This window comes from Trematomus bernacchii, unplaced genomic scaffold (genome assembly GCF_902827165.1).
Source record: "Trematomus bernacchii unplaced genomic scaffold, fTreBer1.1, whole genome shotgun sequence".
NCBI classification, from domain to species: Eukaryota; Metazoa; Chordata; class Actinopteri; order Perciformes; family Nototheniidae; genus Trematomus; species Trematomus bernacchii.
Window position 1 is genome coordinate 14,192,668 of NW_022987582.1, and position 23,129 is coordinate 14,215,796.

The window sequence follows — 23,129 nt, forward strand, 5'->3', positions numbered from 1 at the left end:
ATATGTGCATGTTTTTATCAGACAACCACTGGAAGGACTTTTATACACCATCAGAAGAAAGTGAAGCCCTAACCTTAATGACAAAGGACCTTCCTTTGCTAACCCATTGTTCAATATAAATCTGAATCAAGAAATGTATATTTGTATACTTCTGTCTGTCAGCTTGTTTATGGAAATGCCTTAATAATCTGAACAAATTAGTTCCCGAATAGATATATTTATGTGAATGCCTCCTCAAGTCCGAACAACAACACAGCAATAGATAACGTGTTCTTTGAATGCTTTTAGAACGCTTTTAGAACGAATAAAATAAAACATCCTCTAGAGCCATGTTGTTTAAAAGTTACATCTTAATACTCATAAACACATCAAAGTTGGAAAACAACATCCCAACTCTGGAAATGGGAATATTTGAGCAGCATGTGAATGCACCATTTGCCCTGGCAGAGGTCCACACTCTCCGAGTGCCATTGTTTTTCTTGATGCTACATATATATATACACTCAAAACTAACATATTATATATATCAAACAAAGACATTTGTAGATAACAAGGATGATACTGTGTGTATATGTGTGGGTGTTTAAGTGTGTACGCCCCAACTACCTTGTACAACCCCTCCAGCCCCTCCTCTGGAGGAGCAGCCAGGACACGGTGATCAATACACATGATAGGGAGCTAATCGCTCTCTGTCAAACCAGACCCTGCCAGCTACTAATGGCACACACTCATTGGGGAATGTATGTGTGAATGTATGTGTGTGTGTGTGTGTGTGTGTGTGTGTGTGTGTGTGTGTGTGTGTGTGTGTGTGTGTGCCTTAATGGCAGATTGAGACTCTTTAGGGAGTGTTGCTCAAGGTTAGACTCAGGGGATGGGGGGCAATTGACCACACTGTCTGTGACACTGACCCCTCTACTGTCAGCGCATTCATCATCCAGCTGTGACAAATAGGCAGCACACGCACACACACATACCACACGCATACACACACACCACACACACATACACACATAGATTAAAAGTACAGATAAAACCACACAGTACACATAGTACAGTGAACAATTCAATCACTTGGCAAATAGCACATTTTGCAAACAGAACTTCTTTCAATGACTGCCATACACATGCAACTTCAAATGTAAAAAAAGCAGACATATCTCCCTTCAAAATAAAAGCCTATTTAAAAACAAAGAGAGTTTGACAGAGAGAAAAGGGATGAGATCTACGGTGGCCAACCCGTGTAAAAGTGTTACAACAGCCTAACACATTTCCATTAGGAGAACTGCGATGCTGTTTTAAAAACAATGCAAATAAAAAAACACATGCAAATGAAGAAGCATCTTCACCAACTTGACAACACATGCGTAGCATTTAGAAAACATTTACCAACTTGATGAAACATGTGCAGGGTTTATTAAAGCGCTGCATAAATGAAATTCTGCAAACACAACATGGGAATGCCGCGCTTGTTGAAGTTCGAGGATTATAAAATTGGCCCACTGGAAACTTACCTAAAATGTACGTTCTTTTGGCTTATTTTAACAATGTGACCGCATGATTCCTTCCGATATTATTGCAGATCTGCTAAAGCTAGCTAGCTAACCTAGTCATTTCAAATATACTGAAAAAACAGTTAAAACTTCAAGAAGCACTCCAGTCCCAGCTGTGTGCATCACTTTGAATTTTCCCCATTTGCCTCTTGCAGGGTTCTTTTTAATTGCAGCGTTTCGTTTATTCATTATTTTTAGTCAACTCTGCGCATGCTCCGTCAAGTTGTGAATGTTTTCTAAATGCTTGCACCTGTCAGCCACCGTAGAGATCAGTTTAAAAAAAACACAAGGTAGGGTCTGTAGAAAATGTTTGTAAAAATGGTTTTCCAGCAGTGAGGAAGAAAAGAGCTCTGGAGCACTTGCATGATGGATTGGCTGAGGTACAACTGACAGAGGCACAATGTGAGTGTGTGGAGGAGAAGAAAGACAGTAGGATGGAGTGAATAAAAGTGTGTGTTTGCTCTCCATATGAAGAATATTCTGTGAGTGTGTGTGTGTGTGTGTGTGTGTGTGTGTGTGTGTGTGTGTGTGTGTGTGTGTGTGTGTGTGTGTGTGTGTGTGTGTGTGTGTGTGTACATAGTACTCCCATGTCTCTGTATGAATGAGTGGATGCGGTGGATGGCAGGCAGCTGCAGCAGTGTGATACGAGCCGAGCTGCACAGATACCAGGGCTGACATTTTGGGCTTCGCTACCCACCCACAGCCCCCTGGGAAAGTGATGGCCATGGCAGCGGCAGTGGCCACATGCCCCCTCAACCCCCACACCTCACCGCCTCCCTCTGCCTGTCAATCACAAAGCTGTGCCTCCTGGCTCTGGTTGGACCCACGATGCCACGCAGAAGTGAACGCACCACATGACCAACCAGCACCCAGACACTGATGCACTGCTGATCCCTATCTGGACCCCCCCTCCCCTCCACTCATATACTCTTCATTCAATCTCTCATCTCTAACTGCCAAGCTGATAGCCCGGACTACAGAGAGAAAAAAGACGGAGGAGAGGGGTTGTGGGTGTGTTACTGCAGATTAGAAGATGAACGGTGAAAACTACACAGAGGCACGTAAGAAAAATGTGTGAGCTCTACAGTAGTGAGGGTAGGGAGGGAAAAATTGCATTGAAAGAGAAAGATAAGAGGGAGATACACTTTGGCCCCGCCTCCAGCCTTCTTTTAGGGCACCTCTTGGCCTCTGCTGCCTCACACTCCCTCCATCCACCCCTCCATACCCACCCCCGGGCCCTCTGGTGTGCTGCTCACTCCATTGTGTCAGCCTTCAGAAGTGCTCAGTTTGAGTGGCAGGCCGTCACAGATCAGTTCCCTGCTAAAGCGGCCCGGCAGGCCGGGGTGACGGGCCAGGAAGGGATCTAAGTGGGGTTTATCAGCGCTTCTTAACGCCTCTCCGGCTCCCTGACACAAAAGAGAGGGGGTATTAAACATCTAAAGCAAACCAAAAAGCGTGAAAGCTCCTTATAGGGCCGCGGGATTGCGGATGTGACTGGAGTCTTTAAAAATTGCAACAAAAAAACGAAAATAAGGAGAGAGAAAACCACACAAATGCATCAGCAGAGAGAAGGCATCTAGGGAAAGTGAAAAATGTATTTGGAATCCTGAATAGAACCGCGAAGAGAAGAATTATTGGGAGGGACTGAGGAAGATATAATGTATACATGACAATTTAATGTCATGTTAATATCAATATGAATATTATTGTGTTCTTTCTTATTTTGATGCTTCGGCAGCATTGTTTCTTGAAACGTTCATGCCAATAGAGCCCTTTTGAATTGAATTAAATTGAGAGAGAATAAACATGAAACTATAGGATATACTGTAAGACTAAAATTCAACATTACAAGTGAATTTTCTTCAAAGTATGACCCACATCTAGGCTTTTCCGTGACAAAATCAGGACAATTTACACTCAGTGAATTAGTTTTAATCTCAGGATGGTTAAAGAACACAAAAAGCAGTTTCAAGACCTCTAGATTCCTACAGGTCAACAAACTCTATTCAAAATCAGGCATAGGTAAATAGCACACCGTCCTTGATGAAAGTAATTCTGTGTGACTGGCGAAGCCACACACAGTATAGTATTCAACATACTTATCTCATCTTATTCTCCTTCTTCCGCCACAAACTTTGTCATGCTACTTGTCCGGCAGCGTTGACACGAAACACACAAAACGTGCGGAATGACCGGGTTCGGGTTGCTATGTCTTTTATAAGAGATTCGCCAAGCCGTTTTCTGCAAATTGCAGAAAACTGTGATCATTTGCCCATTAGGAATGAATGAGAAATCAATTTGAACAGAGCTAATAAACACTCCACTTTGACCCCATACAGATTCTGCATACTTTAACGTAGAACACAAATGACAAGTTTAAACGGTTCTCGAGACTATGGACTTCATTAGACTAATTGGATATTTTTTGATAGCTAGTACGGCTTCGAAACATTTCACACCGTTTCACATTTTATAATGGGTGTGTATGGGAGAGTTAAGACTTAGAGTGGTGACATCACGGCTAGAGGGGAGAGGAGCTGTACAATCTGAAGTTTTTTTTCCAACTATTGCTCGGCTCGCCACAATTTTCACTCTTCATACATAATTTGGTGATCATAATGTAGGGAAATGTGTCACGGCCGCACCGATATGCTCATTTAATCAAACGGACTTACATATAGCAAACATGAGAGTCATCAGGTGTGTTCATCTGGTATCCTAAATACTCTGGGTAGGATACTTAGCTGATTGGAGTTACAGGTTGTTAATTAGAAGCAATAATGCAGCTCAATATTGTCAATACATTCTCTGACAGGCTGTCTCTGATCTTTGAACACACCTGTCAGTCGTTAACTGAATCCAGTTACCTAATGTAATAGATAAACAGTTAAAATAGTCAGCTAAAAGTGAGCTAAAATTAATGGATATTCTTTGTTGTATCTTAACAATACAACTAATGCTATTAATACTTACTCAGCGGGGGCAATGTTAGCATCGGGACGCGCACCCAAGTTTCAGTCACACAGTCAACATTTCTCTGAGTTTTCTAGTTCTCATTACGGCCAGATTCAAATGGGCTTTTTCTACATGTTAATCAGTTAGGAAAGAAACTGTGAGATGTAGTTGTAAAGCACCAATCGTGAGAGGACTATGAAAGAATATCGAAGGCATTAGATGGACCATGGAGAATGGTCGAAACCATTATTAATAAATGGATCAAATGTGGAACTACAGAGAAATTGCAAAGATCAGGCAACCTCCAAAATTGAAGAGAGGGCAAGGAGAAAACAGGAGCTACTAACATTGAGGAAACTACAGGAATCTCTGGGAGGTACTGCTGACTCCTGTGACCACCATCTTTTCTGCACATGACTTGGCTAAAAATGAAAAAGGAGCATCTTCACCAGTCTGCATTACGCCAAAGGAGTCCTCCAGTCGCCACAAAACATGTGGGGGAAATGTGTTATTTTTTGTAGAAGTTTAACCTTCAGCCATAATTCTGAAGACGTTTGGCATGTACCCCATATAGCCAATCATCCAAGGAACAGCATACTTCCTGGGAAGCAGGGTGGAGGTAGCATCATACTTTGGGGCTGTTCTCTTCAGATATGTCATGTCTTGTGAAGATAGACAGGATAATGATTTTCCCAAAAAGGAACAAAACCTACTGGCCTCTGTCAGAAATCTGAAGATGAAGAGGAATATGAAATTCCTGAAATGACAATGATCCAAAGCACATATCAAAGTCCACCAAGGCATGGCTTCAAAGAATCATAATCAAAGTATTGGAACCCTCATCCCACTGGAATGACCTAAAGAGAGCTGTACACAGGAGATTCTCTTGCAATTTGTAGGGTCTTCCACTTGTTAGCAGAGAAGAGTGGGATAACGTTCTAAAGTCTAAATGTGCAAAGCTAAAGAGCCCAATTGTAAGATTGTCTACTTTGTTTTGTCATGACTGCAGCATCAAATACCAAGTTTAATAAACAATGTTGATCATTAAGTAATTGCACTAAACTAGCTCAGCATTAAACCATGCTTCCAAACAAAGCAAATCTAGTGAGCTAGTATGAACTCGAGCTAATTGGACATCGCAAGTAGGTCACTTTGCTTTACAAAATAACAAAGACAAAACAAACAAAATGAATATATTTTTAATCAACCTCGCACATGGAGAGGCACCTTTTGGAGTCATTATTGTGATTAGTTGAGTACATGCATGCACGTTTTCATTACACGGTAAAAAAGGTGAGAGACTGTGTCCAAAATCCCTAATTTGTCTACTCAATTACCATCCCATAGATTTGGGACACGTATACATAATGTTTATACTGAATATTATATATCTCACAGATTTAGTGTTGTTTTATTGTATTGTGACCTTCTTTTTTTCTATCAAATATAATGCATTGTGGGAAAAAAATGTATGTGCAAAAGACACAAGAATGTTTGCTTAATATAAGATTTGCCACAGATAAGACAACCTTACACTGATTGGCTTGAGGAGGTAACCCCTCGAAAAGAGTCACGTTTGTTTGATTGGTTGGTTGGTTGGTTGGTTGGTTGGTTGGTTGGTTGGTTGGTTGGTTGACCTTGACCTCTCATGTTTCCACGTTCTTCTATGGGAATAGCTTGCTTCTCCTTGCATAACTTCAATTACATTTTCGCTTATGAATTGACAACGTAATGACAGTGCAGCTGCTTATGTTTCCAACTTCTCTCACTGCTAGGGAGGTAGCAACAATAACACCCAGCTGTAGTTAGACTAACTAGACATATCTTAAGACAAAGAAAAAGAAGTCAGACGACGGGGACAAACTGTGCACAGTGGTTTTCAGAATGTGTGTGTTAAGTGTGTGTACACCAGCAGGGACCGGGGAGTGTATGTCAGGAGCTGGCAGGGGGTTTGTATCTGAGACATTTTGTTAAAGGTCAGTGTAGAGTTCAGTCAGAGACATGTCTGTGTGTTTGAGAATGAAAAGGCAAGAGGTCTGATAGTTAGGACAGTTAGGGAGAGGGTAAACAAGGGGAGGTGGAGCCTGAAGTAAACAAAGTAGAGGCAGGGAGAAAGAAGGACACAATTGGATGTTATTATCTCGCATCTTAAGGACGCCATATTTTGTATACCTGTGTTGTCCCTGTGTGTATATATTCCTGTATGCATGTATTTTGATCATGTTAATGGCAGGTCTTGCTTCGTATTTGTTTAAGTCAAAATGCATGTGTTGATGCTGCATGTGGCATGTTGTCTCCGAGCCCTCACATGTTTGCGTGGAGCTGTATTTCCCAGAGCCTTGCTAATTGTGTCATTAGCAGGGCGATTAATACAACAGCTGATTGTTGCTTTGCTGACAGAGGGATGCTGACAACCGGGATTACATGGTGGCAAAACCTCCCCCTCCTCTGAGAAACCACTATGGACCTACACTGTGTGTGTGTGTGTGTGTTTGCGTGTGTTATTATAGTACAGCTCTACACATGTGAGAGCCTCAGAGAGCTATTCCACTGGACTGCTTCCACTCAGCCAGCTTTTGATTGCACTGATTTATGAAGTGTTTTTTATTATTCCTTTGTTATGGAACACCATTAATCATGTTCATGAGTGTAACTGAACTATTTCACTTTCATGAAGAATTGAAAAAGAACAGCAACTGAGATGTAACAGGAAATGTTTTGATATTTCACAATGAATCTTCATTTGTTGGCAATGGTTTGACAATATCATTTTTGTTTCACTTTGTATTGATCATATTGTTGCATTATATTAAGCACAATAAATATTAACTTTTGTACACTATTATTGCATAATATGCTACTGTAAATAACATAGACAAATACAAATAGAACATGCAATAATTGAATAAATCTGTTTAAATAAATATAGTTTTTATTTAAGTACATGAGAGAAAGGGTTACATAGTTACTAACATAGTCTTCATAGAACACTATATATTGAAACTGTACATGTTCCTACAATGTTTTTGTTATAAGACGATGTGTTCATGTTTGCTTGAAACCAAATGAAATCACAGCTAAGCAACATCATCTGCTGACTATTATTGAAATGACTGATTGTGGGACAAAGTCTCGCACAATAGATACACTTGTCTTTTACTTTAGGAGCAGATGTCATAAGAAAGTCATACACAGTGTCATGGGATAGTATAAGTACATGACTTCTGTTCCATTGGCCATGTTCAAATCTAAAACAAAATGTCAAGTTTGTGCCACGCTGGTGGTCGGAAAAACCTTCTGTGAGGCTGGCTTGGACTAGGGTAAGGAGAAAATGAAGGTATATTCATATTATCTGACGCTCTCTAGAGCATGTTACCTTGACATCCATCCTCTAGTGACGGCAGATTAATAAAATATGTTGTTTCTTTGTGATGTTTAGAAGAGAAGGTTTCTGACCTTTTATGATGGCCTCAGAGGATGCAATATTGACGTCTTATATCATTTTCTGAAGATCTAACCGGATTTTGCCAGTTTGGGAATTTTAATCAAGTTTATTTTGAATTTGGAACTTTGACACAATCATCCAGCTTCACTAACGCATGAAAACACAGTCTTCGTAGCCTTTGCTGCACAATGATGCACCGGTAACTAAGTCCTTAATGGTAACTCATTAAATTCATTCCAAAAGTAGCACACTTTACATCTTATTTAAGCATTGTTTGCTAACTAGTAGCCACCTCTAAACACTAATATTTAAAAACATGAATTATGTCTCATGGTTACGACTTAATAAAAAATGATTATGCACCTTAATCTAACCCACCTGCCATGCAATGCACAGCACGATGCGGAGTGAAAGGCAGCATGCAGCTCTGTGCAGACAGCGGCCTGGTCAGAGGTGGGCGGATGGAGTACAGCTCCAGCTTTGGCAGCCGGCCAACAGCTGTAGCCAACACACTGTAATTGTGTTTGGCAACACATAACCCCCCATAAATACATCTCCCATGCACATATGACAATATTGACTGTTTTCAGCCTAAAAATACTATAAAAGCAGATCCTAATAGTCTGGTAGTTTAAAAGACTACGGCATTATTTTAGCAAATAAAAAGGTTTCCTTTCAAGGTTATTGATAGAGATGTTTGCCTCAATGCTAAATTGATTAGTCCACATAGTCAAATAGACTAGAATATAGTCAAAAAACGATGCAAGGTGTTTAAGAATACAACTGCCTGCTAAGGATGCAATGTCTAAGTATGCAATTGTTCATTATCCCAAAACATTATTTGTGCAATCCATTAAATGTAAGACTCATTACGATATGTGGGACATTCAAGGCGTGGAAATTCATTTCACCTAAAGTTACGATTGTAGAAAAGTAATTAAAGTTACAGTTTAATGAAATCATGAACCATACATGGAGTCACTGGAGATTGTGAATAAATTACTTCAATTAATCACACGCACACTGATTCAGATGATAACTCTGAATCAGAAAGTTGGGAATCTTCTCTCTCTTTAACTCTCTGTCCATTTCTTTCTTCTGCTTGTGTGTGGTTTTCTTTGGTATACTGCTGCCTTGTGTTTTTAGAGTGTGTGTGCCTCTGAAGGCGCAGTGTGTTGCGGAAGGGCCAGAGGTCTGGTGCACCCCGGAGAACGACCAGGGCCAAAAGCTGCATCCCCCCCACTCTTCCCTCTCCCCGTGCTGTCATGGGATGTCTCCGTGGGTGACGGTTTCCCTGGCAACAAAAGCCCTTTGAGGAGGCTGCATTGTGCGCTCCGAAGGGTGATGCAGAACGGCTTGTTGAAGGTGGCGAGGGGGGGTTTGGGGGGCAAGGCATATAGTGATATTGGATGGAACAGGCACACGAGCAAGGTAAACAACTTTCAGCCATTACTCACCACATGGATCTGTTTCTTTTTTTTTTTTGCATCCTTGTCGCTAATCAACACTAGACCCTGATTAAAACAGCAACGGCAGCCAAATGAACCTCCATTTGCATATACATGCTGTGTGAAATCAGAACCGATGCCACAGTGTGAATTCACCTTGACGTGGCCGTGTTGAATGTATCAAACAGTCACGTCTAAGTAGCTGAACGCTCTGATTTGATGTAGTTACAAATCCATTTCCCGCTGTGTTACAGAGACAGTGCGAGTAAGGCCAAAAAAAACTAAAAAAACAACCTCAGAGCGGCTTCTTTTAGGAACCTGCGGCTTGATCCCCTTCTATTAATCGTGTGATGAGTATTCTATTGAGCAGAGTTTATTTGATACAATAGGTAAAATACTCACCCCTACTGCAGTGGAAAGTGTGTTCTCAAAGGCGGCTCTGTCAGGGCGCCCCCTGCTGTCTTTAAGGCTGTAAACATCCTCCAGGCTGCCCACCTGTTAGTGTATAGAAACAAATGGTGCGGTCAGAATACAAAACTCATCATTTTTCTACGGTGGCCGACAAGTGCAAACGCGGCCTAAAACACTTCTATTAGGAGAAACATGCTGCAGGTTTAGGGAGACTGTGGCTCAGTGGAGTAGCGCCCTGATCTTCGGATCAGGGGAGAGCAAGTTCCAGTCCCACTGCAGTCACCATGTCGTTGTCTCCCAAGGCAAGACACATCACCCCAAATTGCTCCTGTGGGGATTGCCCACAGTACTGAATGTATGTAAGTCGCTAAGACGCTGGATAAAAGCGTCTAACAAGTGACATGTAATGTAAAGTAATGTTCAACAATGATGTTAATAAAACAAATGTGGCAAAAACCTTGTAAATGAAGAAAAATCTTTGTGCAATTTTCAGAAAACATTCACCAACCAGATGAAACATGCGCATCGTTTAATAAATGAAACACTGCGAATACAAAACGCTGCAAGAAGCTCAAACCACAACGGAAACAGGGACACTAAAAAGTGATGCACAGAGTTGGGACCTGAGCGCTTGTTGACACTTGGGGATATATAAAGTATATAGTTAGTCAGGTTTTTTTTTCAAGTTGGTGATGACGTTTCTTAAATTGGATGCATTTTGGCATATTTTAAATTTACATCATTTTTGAACGTGCACCGCATTTCAAGTGTTTTGGACCTTTTTAGCGCTTTTGCACAGGTTGGCCACCGTATTTTCAGGTCAATGAAGTTAGATTTTTTTTAATTAAGAATTTGTCTAAATTGTGTACCCTCCAGAACTCTGAATTTGGAAGGCAAAAGATGCGAGGAAAATCTAAGTTTTCATCATTGCAGGGACCAATAAGGTCAAAACACATAACGTTCTCCTGCCTTAATCAACCACATGACCCTTTGCACAACTTGATATCAGCATATCCCCTCTGGCCATCTGTCTTGTGTGGGTTTTTCTGCAAGAAGGTGGGCAGAAATCAAATAGCACACAGTTTATCTAACCTTATCCTGGGCTTTTCATTTCCAAGCCTTATAAACTCAAATCGTATTGACCGCCTGGGAGAGTTAGAACTAACTAAGTGAAATCTACTCGCCGGCAATTGTGTGTGTGTTCATGTGCGTGTGTGTGTGGCTTGCTGATTCTATCTCCCTTCACATTCATTCTCTCCATTCTCTGTCCCTGAGGTGCATCAGGGCTGAGACTGCAGAGTAAATTGTCCCAAATTGAGTTCCTTCTTGCCGGCAGATACAGGCCACATCCCGACCAACCGTTTAGAGCGAGACAGAGAGAAAGAAGGAGAGAAAACAATCACGGCACACATCACTCGCTTGAAAGTGTTCTCTCTAATTTCTCTCTTTGCCTTTCTCTTCGGCCCTGTCTCTCCCTCTTTCTGCTGATTTCCCTGCTGCCTCTCTTTCTTCTCCGAGCACATTATTCTTCTGCTTCTCCCTTTTTATATCCCTCCCTGTGTGTCTTCCCTTGTCTTTGTCTGCCAAGATAGGTACACATCAGTCTTTCCTCGCCCAGCTTGTTTTTTTCTCTTCTTTTGATGATTCCCTGCCCTCCTGCTTGTTCCTCCATTCTTCTTCCATCCTTTCCTCCCTTGACTTCTGTTCTCCATCACCCCCACCGACAGCATTTCTCTTCATGTCCTTCTCTCACCCCTGGTTTCTATAACCTCCTTTCTGCTCTCTCATCCCACCCTCCATGGCCGGCTGTACCCAGTGACACAGTACCCATCAGCGCAGACCTCCTGGGTGGAGGAGTCTCGCTCTGACAATAATCACACAGTAAGTTTATAACGCTGGCAGCCCAGCTGAGCCGAGCTCAACTGAGCACACGCGACTCCCCAGACGCCGGCACACTCCATTTAACTCAGCAGGGGAGCGGTGTGCTGGCTGGGGAGGGGATGAAGGCTGTGACAGGGATGGAGATGGGGATGCCGTCGGGTTTTCTGGGGGGATAGGGAGGGTTCTGGGGGCTGGTGACGGAGCAGTGACTGGAGAAAGATATGGAAATAAGATGAGGGAGGATGACTGGAGCTGAAACCAGTGCTGCAGGGGGGTTTGGACTTCTGGTTTTGGGACATTTTTTTTAAGAAGATGCACATGTCACCATCTGTGCATGGAAGGAACTCCTCTCTCTGCAAATTCCCTTCCACTGTATCTCTTTCCATAGCATTTAGGGTGTTTCTTTGTTGACTGATTGACTGAAGATTTTATAAAAGCAACATCCTCCTTGTTGAAGACCGTTTTGTTTCCAATATGGTGATGTAACTAACTTTGACCTTTGATCTCAGAAGATAGAAGAAAGTAAAAAATAACTAAATCTATCTTGGAAAAAAAAATGTTTCTTCTAGTTTAATGACTGATTTTAAATGCCATTTTCTTAATGTCTTTCATTTTTTGTAAAGCACTTTGAATTGCCTTGTGTTGAAAAGTGCTATATAAATAAACTTGCCTTGCCTTGCCTTGCCTAGTACTAGGAAATGAAATTGATATTTGGATATTGTTTAACAAGATCACTGAAATGTGTCTTTCCATAAATAGAAAAGTCCCCTTAAAGCCTTAACTGTAAAAAGGAGATGACTGATAAAGTTGGGTTGTCCTGAAAAAGATTCCATTAAATACACCGGGGTTGACTTTACCAAAACTCTGTTGCTGCAGTAATTGGCCAATCACATGTAATATCAAATCAAAGTGCTTGAGGCCAATAGCTGCGAGCTAAACCATGCCATCCTGGCTAAAAACAGCCAAAAGCATGTTTATCTTTTCTTTAGAAATATCAAAGTACAGGGTTATTCTGGTTGAAACGTAACGCTATCGAGTATCATCACTTTTGATAAATGGATGTATTGAAGAGTATTTATTAAATCATTATTATTGAAGGTTATGTGAGGCCATGGATTGCTTTGGCATAAAGAAAAAACAGTCCTGCTGTGACATGATTTCTATAAAAAGGCACACTTAATGTCATAACATTGAAAGATACTCTGTAATTAATGCCTGTCAACATGCATCTCTACTGAAGGCACAATGAGACATTACAATGGAACTGTAGATGTAAAGGGTAGATACAAGATTTAAGTCAAATTAGAAATTAAAATGGTACTTTTCCAAAAACTATGAATGGTATTTCTCCCAGTGAACTTCATCTCAGTTCTAAGTTTTGAGATATCTATATCTGAGATGTCTGGCTCCACATCAACACAATGGAGGGAAAGAGAATATAATTGCAGAGGCATTGTAAAAAGCCATTTTAACTCAACAGCATTATGTCTTTTGAGAAACAGTATCTTTGTTTCTCTTGGTAACCAACAGAATATCGGCACTGCGCTCTCCATGGCTCTGATCCTGTGGCTCTTTAAGTGACAGTAAATGGTCTGCAATTATATAGTGTTTCATCAAAAGCTCTTAAAAATACGAATTCACACTCAAACACTATAGCAGCGAGCAAATGTGTAAGGCAGAGGATGTGGACAAGATGAACCCAATCAAGTGCATATATCTGTTTTGTGAAAGACACATTGTACCTTTTACATAAGGCTAGTATTTACCGCAGCGTTTCGCAGTCGAGTCATCTTCCTACTATACAAAAAGACAAAGAAAACAACAAAGAAACTCGTTTGCTTGTTGGGGTTTTCCCTTTCCTGTAGTGTGTTTTACGTTTTAGTGCATGTTAATGGTCTGCCAGTCTAAAAACAAAGTTCAGGCCAGAGGGAGTTTCTAAACGGCTCCATTGGACTGCTTTGTTTACTTCTGTGACATAGCGACATCACTATGTATCACTTGCGCTCCAACACATTGTACTGTACGTGATAGACTAATGGGCAAGTCATCTCTAAGCAGCTGACCAATCACAACAGAGCTGGCCAGCTAACCAATCAGAGCAGACTGGGCTCTGGTTTCAGACAGAGGGTGAAAAGAGGTGCTGCACAGGCACATTGCTGTGATTACATGTTAGTGTTGTATCATGTTCTGTTGCTTTTAACCTCTTAGAGTATTTACTCAATTGTACAATGTCCTTGGGTGTCATGAAAGGCACCCTTAAATAAAATGTATTATTATTATCATTATTATTAAATCCTCAAATTGCAATTGTCCATTGATTCCCACTGTACTGGGGTGACAGTATAATGTAGAGGCAGATATCTCAAAACGTGGTCAAATCAAACCAATTCAAATAATCAGTTTTTTTGTATTTTGTGTGAACCAATCATTTAAATGTGTGGTAGCAGTCAATGGCCAATTAGACAAGAGACACACTTCCTACTAAATGTGTCACTTTGACAACTTGACATTATTGACACTGGATGTGCATAACTCACACACATGTACACACAGTCAAACTACAGATGAAAATTAGAGAGCAATTTCAATCCAAAACAAACACACATCCTCACAAATGTACACACACATCCTTGCGCCCTGCCAGAGCAGGTTCACAGCAAAACAATATGAGGCCAATCAGGGGACCATTGGTATAGCTCTCCCTTCTGCTAATGAAGGCACTTTGAAAAGGTAATCTAATTCACCAGCAGCAATTAAGGCTGGGAGCGCCTTGTCACTATCAATTATCCGCTCCTTCACTCATGTTCTCCAGTGTGGACGCTGAGACCGCCTGACACACAGCACTGTCGGACAAATCAACCCCATCAGCCAGCCAGTCACTGAGAACACTAATCATGAGAGTTTTCAACACACACACAGAGATAGATACTTTATGCCTGAATCATTGCACGATGAACTAAGTAAGCTTGACGTGAATAGGAAGTCCAAGTAGGCTGGAGTTCGAGGTATCTTTACGTAGTTGAACAGTAGATACTGGATCCTACAGAGGGTTACTTTAGGTGGCATGACTGATGTCAGCATCCATCAAATATTGGTTATCGATCGAAGCCCATGCTACTGTGAAGTGTTGAGTGTTAGTGTTTTGGATCACCTGAATCATGTCCCGCCCATGGAAATCAGGGCTCTCTGACTGACATGAAACTTTGCATAACTCTTCATTGTTCAAATTTCACGACCAATAAGAACTAGTTGTTTTAATAAGGGCTGCACAATTGATCTACATTTGAATCCAGATTGCAGTATGGACTAGTGCAATATTTGAAATCGCAGGAGCTGCAATATATGGTAAAATATGTATAAAATATAGAGGGAGAAGTCAGAAACATTCATTTATAATGGAAGATTATGTTCAAAAATATACTGTATGTTTTCAAATATTTGTATACCAGGAAATGTTTAAAAAATAAAGTGTTTTTGGGGGGGAAGGAAAAGAAAATATGTTGTGTATAACTGCTGAAGATTGATGAAAAGTGTTTAATTCAACTTGGCATTCAATATAGTTGTTGCATCCAAGCAAAAATAAGAGCTTTTTAAAAAAAAAAGAAGACTAATCTGTTTTGCAAAGTTCTTACAAAATGCATAAAATCTGTTAAACAGCATCTCTGACTAAACACCAACATGTTACTTGTTTATTATTAGTTTAACTGCAATGATACAAGTTGAGAGATACATCAAGTTGAAAGTCCTTTGAGGTTTTACTAAAGCAAGATGTGGAGATTAAATCTGTGGCACTGATACGGTACACAGCACCATGACCTGTCGCACTCTTCTAGGACCAAGGACAACCAATCCAAGTAGACCTTCAGACTCCAGACAGAAGTACAAGGTACAGAAAGGACTCTGTCCAGGTATTTGCTTAACTGAATCTCTCCAACAATCAACCTTAGTCAAGGCACTGATGAAGAGGGGATTAGCATAACAGTCCTGCTGCTGTAAAGAGTGCTGCAAAGCTTTCAAAGGACTATAATGACTATGTTGCTGGAGAAAATCAAAAATCCCTGGTACTGATAGGTAGTAATGATACTGTACATACATATACATTCACTTTACTTCAATTCATAGTTTCATTTAATTTCACAGGTATTTGAATGCCATCATTAACAACACTTGAAGTCATATCATAGCTTTTTTCTTGATCAAGAATACTGTTGCAAGTATGTGTGTATTTTAAATAAAAAGGAAGTTTAATCAATGGAGGAAAGTTTGGGGATTAAATAAAAGACTGCATCGATTCAAACGCTCTGACATAAGCAATGATAGCTTATAATGAATAGCCATTCACTCAAAGTCTACACCACTAACTAATTGAATAAAAAGAAAATAGCAAGGGTGCAGAAAACATCCCATGGAATAAATGGACACTTTTTTTTAATCACAAGAGGGAATCCAAACTATATTCAGTGGTTTTCTCTTCAGGGTGAAAGATTAAGATGTTTAGGAATTCTGTGTAACTGAATGGAAAAAGACTCGAATCCCACTGGGAGAAATTCACACCAAAACACATTTGCAGAGGTTTATTTAAGTTCATGTGCAAGATAAGCTGTAAAAGAAACTGTGTGAAACAGCTATTCCCACCTCAAATTCTCTGTGAAAAAACAATGCAAAGACAACCAGCTTTCGACAGAATTTCATGCCTTTTCCACCCAGGTAGGAGGAAATAATCCCGTCTGTCTTCTGTCTTTGTTATCTAAAAAAAGACAACGTGCTAATTGCATTAACATAAAAAATAGTCGCTTTAATGTGCAATTAGAGTCTCCAAATAACCTGACCTGCATGTCTGTAAGTGAAAAGCCAGAGACATGGAGGGAACATACAAACTGTGAGTGTGCAGGACATTCTTGCATCACTGCTAACCGCTAATTAAAGTATTTGCTGTATTAAAAGAATGATAACCATGACATGCGCTAACTTCAGATAAGGTACTTCCTGTGTATTAATTAAAATAAGCAAAAAAAAGTTGTGCCTGAGGTAGTCTGATTCAATATGCTTTAAAAAGTATATTATAAGGAAACAAAAGAAATGACTTGGATCCGCTGCAGATCTGGCTGCTACTGCTGAGAGTGATAAAAGCTCCCATAAGGAGAACATATTGGATTTAAGAATCTTGGACCCCAACCAAAAACCACAAGCAATTATGAGAGTTGGAAGTCAGAGCGAAGACAAAAGAAGAAGAATAGATTAATCAATTAAAGAACGGAATTTTAATTATCCCACTGTGGCTTTTTATTTTCTATTAGCACACCTAATGTGCAGCCTCAGGAACAAGTACAGTAAGGAGAAATAATAATAATAATTGGTGCTACTGTGTAAGCTTTGCTGGCTACTGTGCTGCGTGAGATATGAGTAGAGTAAAAGGTTAACATACCACAAAATGCTCTTTGAACGAGGAACAGTAATCATAAAAAGGATACAGTGTTATAAATCAAGACAGGAAATATAGAAATCTACTGTAGCTCAAATATTTGAGCTGCTCTCCACTTACAGCTACAGAACAACTGCTGGCTTCTCCTCCAGCTGCGACACTTGACAAACTAAAATACACTAAAAGCTCTAATTAAACTCTTTGGAAATTGCCCAATTTGTATTTGCCTTTGAAACAGAACGAAAAGATTTCAACAATCATAAGTCTTGACTTTGAAGGAAAACATTTCATGAAACTAGATATAATAATTATTGAGTCATATGATGTTTGTCATACTGTAAACAATCTAATCCTATGTCATCACAGGAGCCTATTGATACATATATATATATACACTTCTCTAATATGTAAGGTTGCATTTTTTGTTTTATGTGCATCAGTGATTTCTCTGGATTCAGTTGTTATTCCACGTTTTTCTACACATGTTTGTTATTGATTCCTACGGATCAAAAAATGCCTCCGCTCACCCTTCAAGTGTCAAATCAAATGATCATACTGTGCAGCAGATGATTGAAAGACCTGAGCTTCACAAATCAAAACCGCTCACTTGAAGGAAAAGGCAGATTTAAGGTGCTGTGAAACACACAAGCTCAATAAGAGCTGCAGGTTTGTGATGTTCTGTTGTTCCTTTATGTCTGTTTTTAATTTATCTGGTTCTTTTTTGTTTCCTAAAAGACATCAAAAATGGTTCTTGATATGAAGTTTTGTGAGTTGTTGGTTGCTCCTTTTACCTTTTAAAATAATCTTTGCTTAAGGCAAAACTGCCACAGGGCTGACACTAAATATGCATCTTGTAAGTGGAATCGTTTCACTCGACGACCAATGCGCATCACAAGCCAAAACATATGACCTGTTAACTTCTTCTGAACTTCAATTGACGACATCAAAGACAAAGATATCTGCCATTCACCGGATGACAGGCAGATTCTGTTAGCAACTACCTGGTGAACACAGCATTTAACAGAAAAGAGACACATTTCTCTCCAGAGATGGTGGAGACCAAAACAGAGCTCAAAGGAGAGTGAACATTGGAATATGAAATACACAACTATCACCACCTTTCACTGTCTACCACCTGCTGGCTAGCATGTGGAAACATTTGTTATAAAGGTGAATATACTTCATGTCAGTGTTTTGTTAAGCGTTTATTTTGCTTTCAGAAGAAGTCAAGTCAGTAGATTAAATAATTATACTGTAGATGGAGCTATCTCCTACTCACTCTTCAAATAACTGACTAAAACATGCTTTGGAAAAATGCCTTTTCTCTGTTTTTACCACACCTAGAGCAAACAGTTTGCCATGCATTTCTTTCTTACAATACCACACATATACTCGTTTTATATCCTTCCTACAATACAAGTTAATACTAGCATTGTTAAACTTGTGATTAGCCATGATAAATAAGATAATGATTGTGATTAACCTGCGATAAATCGTTTTTCTTGATTGAGACCACTACACAAAACACTCGGCTACATGTTGGTGTTTATACAAACTGTGAGCTTTCACCAACCCCAGTCCAAAAAGTATAAACAGTTAATCTCCTCAGTAGCCTTCTAAAAAGCAAATACACTGTAAGCCTGATTTGATCTGCAGCATCTGATGGCAGATCAGTAGAGTTGGTCTTTGAGTCATCACAGTGCTGAAGCATCCACAGGAAGCATGCCCCGCTGCTGCTGCTGCTGACGGACTCCAACAGCCACTCAGAGAGCAAGCAACAAAGATGGAGGGAAAAGCATGAAGGATAAACAAAAACAAACACAGACATCAAGAGTCATTGAAGCAGTGTGTGAGAGCCACGTGAGGCAGCCCACCCTTCGGAGGAAATAGCAGCTGGTGTGTCTACTAACAGCCCTACAGGGGCCGTGGCCTCCACTGCCACAAATATGGAGAAGCAGAAAGGAGAGATAGGAGGAGGGCTGGGTGATGGAGGGGGACGCTCTGGGCTAAATGGGGGTGAGCAGTTAAGCCTTGTTGGTTACAGTATTGGCAGGAAATGCAGGAGTTGAGAGGGGGCATGACGGGTTTACGGTCCATTTTAAAGTCACAAGTAAAGGAACTGAATGTTTTTTTTAAGACAAATACAATTGGTGTAGGATTGGGTGTTGACTTATTTTTAATGTGAATCTCTTAAGAATTCAACTTCATTACAATTTTGATCTTATCTTTGTAGTTGGGCCACAATTTCGGAGGTAATATGCAAAACATTTGCTCATCAAGTTAATATAGAAGCCTAACGAGGCGACAAACATGAACAGTAACCTTATCAGGGTTTACCAAAGTCCTACATAAGTATTACTTTTTGTCAAAGGCAGCATTATTTTCCAAAACAGACCAAAGATATAGTTCATCAGTTATAAAGAAGTGAACATCTCCTAAAAACAACAACTATAAAAGCTCTGATGAAAAATGAAAACAAACATATACATATTTAAAATGGGGGAAATACTTAATCAATAAATAATCAAAGTGGTAATAGACAGGACTTACTTTAAATCCAATGTCATCGTTTCCCTATTAAATGTAATCCCCATTATCAAACAATAACAACAATACAGGTTATAGGACATACACTAAACATATACTTGTGTTGAACAATATTAATATGACATGTTAGAGCAGGGGTCTCAAACTCAAGGCCCGGGGGCCAAATCCGGCCCGCAACTTCATTTTATGTGGCCCCGCAAGAGCTTACAAAGAATATAATACGTTTATTATACGGTTACATGCTACTTTACAGAAGCAGGTTGCCCATAAACTACATGTCCCACAATGCATCTCGTTTTGTGACATGCGCACTGAAGAGACTTGCAATTATTTGCCCTGGACTTCTGCTTTCAGACGTAGTTAATTACTAAGTTCTTATCCTATCCGATAATAATCCAATTCAGAGGCAATAATATAATATAATACATTATTTTATATATATATTATGTATTTATATAGTTACAACCGGCCCTTTGAGTGCAACCTTTATGCGAATGTGGCCCGCGATGAAATTGTGTTTGACACCCCTGTGTTAGAGTAACTATATATATATAAGGGTAACCTGTGTGTAATTGAAATGGCATATTTAATCATTTCATAGTGAATTATGACATATTCATGATTTGTTGCATCAATGAGTTCATAACTTATTTAATTATGAATTTTTAAAAAGTGGGACTTCAAACTAAACTTAAGGCATTATCATTATTATTAATATTAAAACAATGTGTAACCAATTATCTTCTTGAAGACTTGATTCAGTTCTTTCTTTTTCTTTTTTTCATAAGTTTATGTTTTCAAATTGCTCCTTTTTTTAACCCAAAACCAGAAAATATTTAATTTGCTATCACATACAACAAACAAAAGCAGAGCAGATTCTGAAAACAGAAAATGTGTGGTAGTTTTGCTTTGATGAACTGAAATTATCAATGGATTCATAAAAAAGTTCATTTATTCGCTTTTTTTACCTAGTATGACGCAAATACTGTGGGACGTAGATGAGTTTTATATAAACAGGCTGACTGAACCCCACACCCACGTGAATTATAACATTCCAAGTCCCAGTTGCTACGGGCCTGCTTCACCTCTTTCTTAGTCCCACTCAGTTAAAAGGTCAAGAACCAAAGCTAACTATAACCCACTCATCAGCAAAGATCATAAAAACTCACAAGTCAATCATGAGAAAGAATTGCCCATACGGTTGAAAACACTGTGCAGTGATCTGATATTGGGAAAGGAAAGCCGACGTGCACTGAAGTCCGCTGTCACATTACGCAGGTTTGGACTGGAATCCATGTTATTTCAAAACTCTCACTCTGAGTCTCCAGCATCAGTAACCGACAAACTTCTCCATCTACAAAGCTTATAATAAACAACAACTTCATCAAATATGGTTTACTTTCACTTATTTCTCTCTAAGCTCTTTTCATAAAGCCATTCCAAACACAAACTTAAATCCAGCAGTAAAGCTGTACTGCACAACATATTATTTTACAACATTTCTCAATATTCCATACTGTGTACGAGCGTGTATGTGTGCTTCTCCCATTGCAAGTCTCGTCCACCATGTTCCTTTATCTTCTTTATCTCCCCCTCTTTCCCTATCTCTCTCTACATTTCAATATTGAAGAGAGTTTTATTAAGGGCTAGACTCGGGTGTGCTGAGGCGCTCTCAGTAATTTTCCTACAAAGTGCTTTAATCCATCACACGGCCAACATGTGGCCTTTGCAGCCATACATCATCTCAGCCCAGGGAGGGAGAGGAGAGGGAAGGAGAGGGAGTGGTAGCATAATTTCTGCTCTCCTCCTCCTCCTCCTCCTCCTCCTCCTCCTCCTCCTCCTCCTCACCCCGTCTTCTCCTTCTTCTTCTTCTCTACCTTCATCTCCCTCCAGAGTTTCCCACCTGGGAGGGAAACCACATCTTCTGCACATATTCCTCAGACAAGTCCACTCTCCATTTACAAATGAGAGTGAGGCATGAGCGAGGATTGAATGAGGGGAGGGGGGGGCAACGAGAGGGAGAGAAAATGAAAGAGATGGAGATAGCCGTGAGTGAATGAGAGGGAGAGAGAAAGAGATAAGGAAAATGGAGAAAAGCTTACTGGAATGAATTAAAATTGGGGACAAAAGCAGGTGAGAGGAAGTCAGACAGTGTGTGTGAGCATGGTGCCAGCATCTGTACTTGCATGAGGAAATAGAAATGGGCAGTGAAGGAGTGTACATGGGGGGGGGGGGGGTGATTCATTTCCCAGCATGCAGCTGGTACAGTATTGCCCTCTGCGTTGCCCCCGGCCAACACCTGCCTCCATTTCGCTCTCTCCGCCCTCCCTGTGCCGAGGAGCAGCGGTGAACTCTGGGCCCCCTGACTAATGGAATGGGCCCTCTCTTCCAACCATTAGACGATTGGTGTCCGTTTCCGCGGCCCTGGGTGCCCTATGCTACAGGAAAAGGGAGTGAAAGGGGGCGAGGGAGAAGATGGTGCCACGTTGGCCTTTTTTCCTTTCGCCAGAACACCTGGCCAGAACATCACAGCCTGGAGTAATCCAGCCAGAGTAAGGCTTCCACATAGCTTAGCTTCTGACTGAGGCTGTTTCTGAGAGGATATTAGAAATTGTGAATTGGGTGCAGCGCTACAAGGTTCCAGAGAAGGAAGTCTCTGAATGTGCACGAATGATCGCGAGGCGTTTGTGTGATTTCATTTAGCCGCTAAATCCAGTGCTCTGCCTCAATTACATCTGCTTTACTCAGATGGAAAACACACCGTGTGAGTACAGAGGGGGGGCGGGAGGAAGGTGGCGGGGGGGGGGGGAGCATGGAGGGGATTGAGGATTGAATCTCTCGATGAGCTGATAGCACGTCTGCAGACAGCGAGCCAAGCTGTGCCGCTGTAATGTTATGCTAATGGTATGCTAATGATATGCTAATCTTCCGCCAGTATTCCACCTCAACGGAGAGAAGGGGAATCTGGGAGGCCTTTCACCATTGGTTGGAGACCGGGGACTTCCTGGTGTCAGAGTTCAAGACAGAATCACGCAGACACACACATGCACACACACATACTTAATTCTTGAAGCAGTCATCTCAGCTAAAATAAAAACAATGCGACACGCAGACCTAATCTGGCTCTAATCCGATTTGCAAAGTCTTAAGTAAGCAAGAAATAATACCTGTATACAATGCGAAGTCATGTGATGTTACTTCAAACTGGGCTCGGCTGGATTGTAAGTAAGCCTGGAAGCTAAGATGATACTTTTTAATTTATTTTGTATTTTAATCAGCGTGTAATATCAAGTCACTGTGCTGTTGTTCTGTGCATCAGACAATCATCTATTTGAGATCACGATCAGGTTCCTTTTTCCTTTGTCATTGTGTGAGAAACCCTGCACCTGTAATGGCTGCCATTACCTGCCTAGTCAAAGCGTCTCTTTCTCCCGGGCTCATAATGATTGCATTAAACCACCACGTCCTTG

General features: G+C 40.6%; 1 protein-coding gene across 1 annotated transcript in view; it reads right to left on the minus strand.

Moving 5' to 3' along the window:
- Positions 1–23,129, minus strand: part of LOC117480740 (furin-like protease kpc-1) — a 188,891-nt gene that overhangs the window by 160,820 nt on the left and 4,942 nt on the right. Inside the window, exon 3 of the mRNA XM_034128181.1 lies at positions 9,801–9,893. Within this exon, the coding sequence (XP_033984072.1) occupies positions 9,801–9,893 (93 nt within the window). The remainder of the gene's footprint in view (positions 1–9,800; positions 9,894–23,129) is intronic.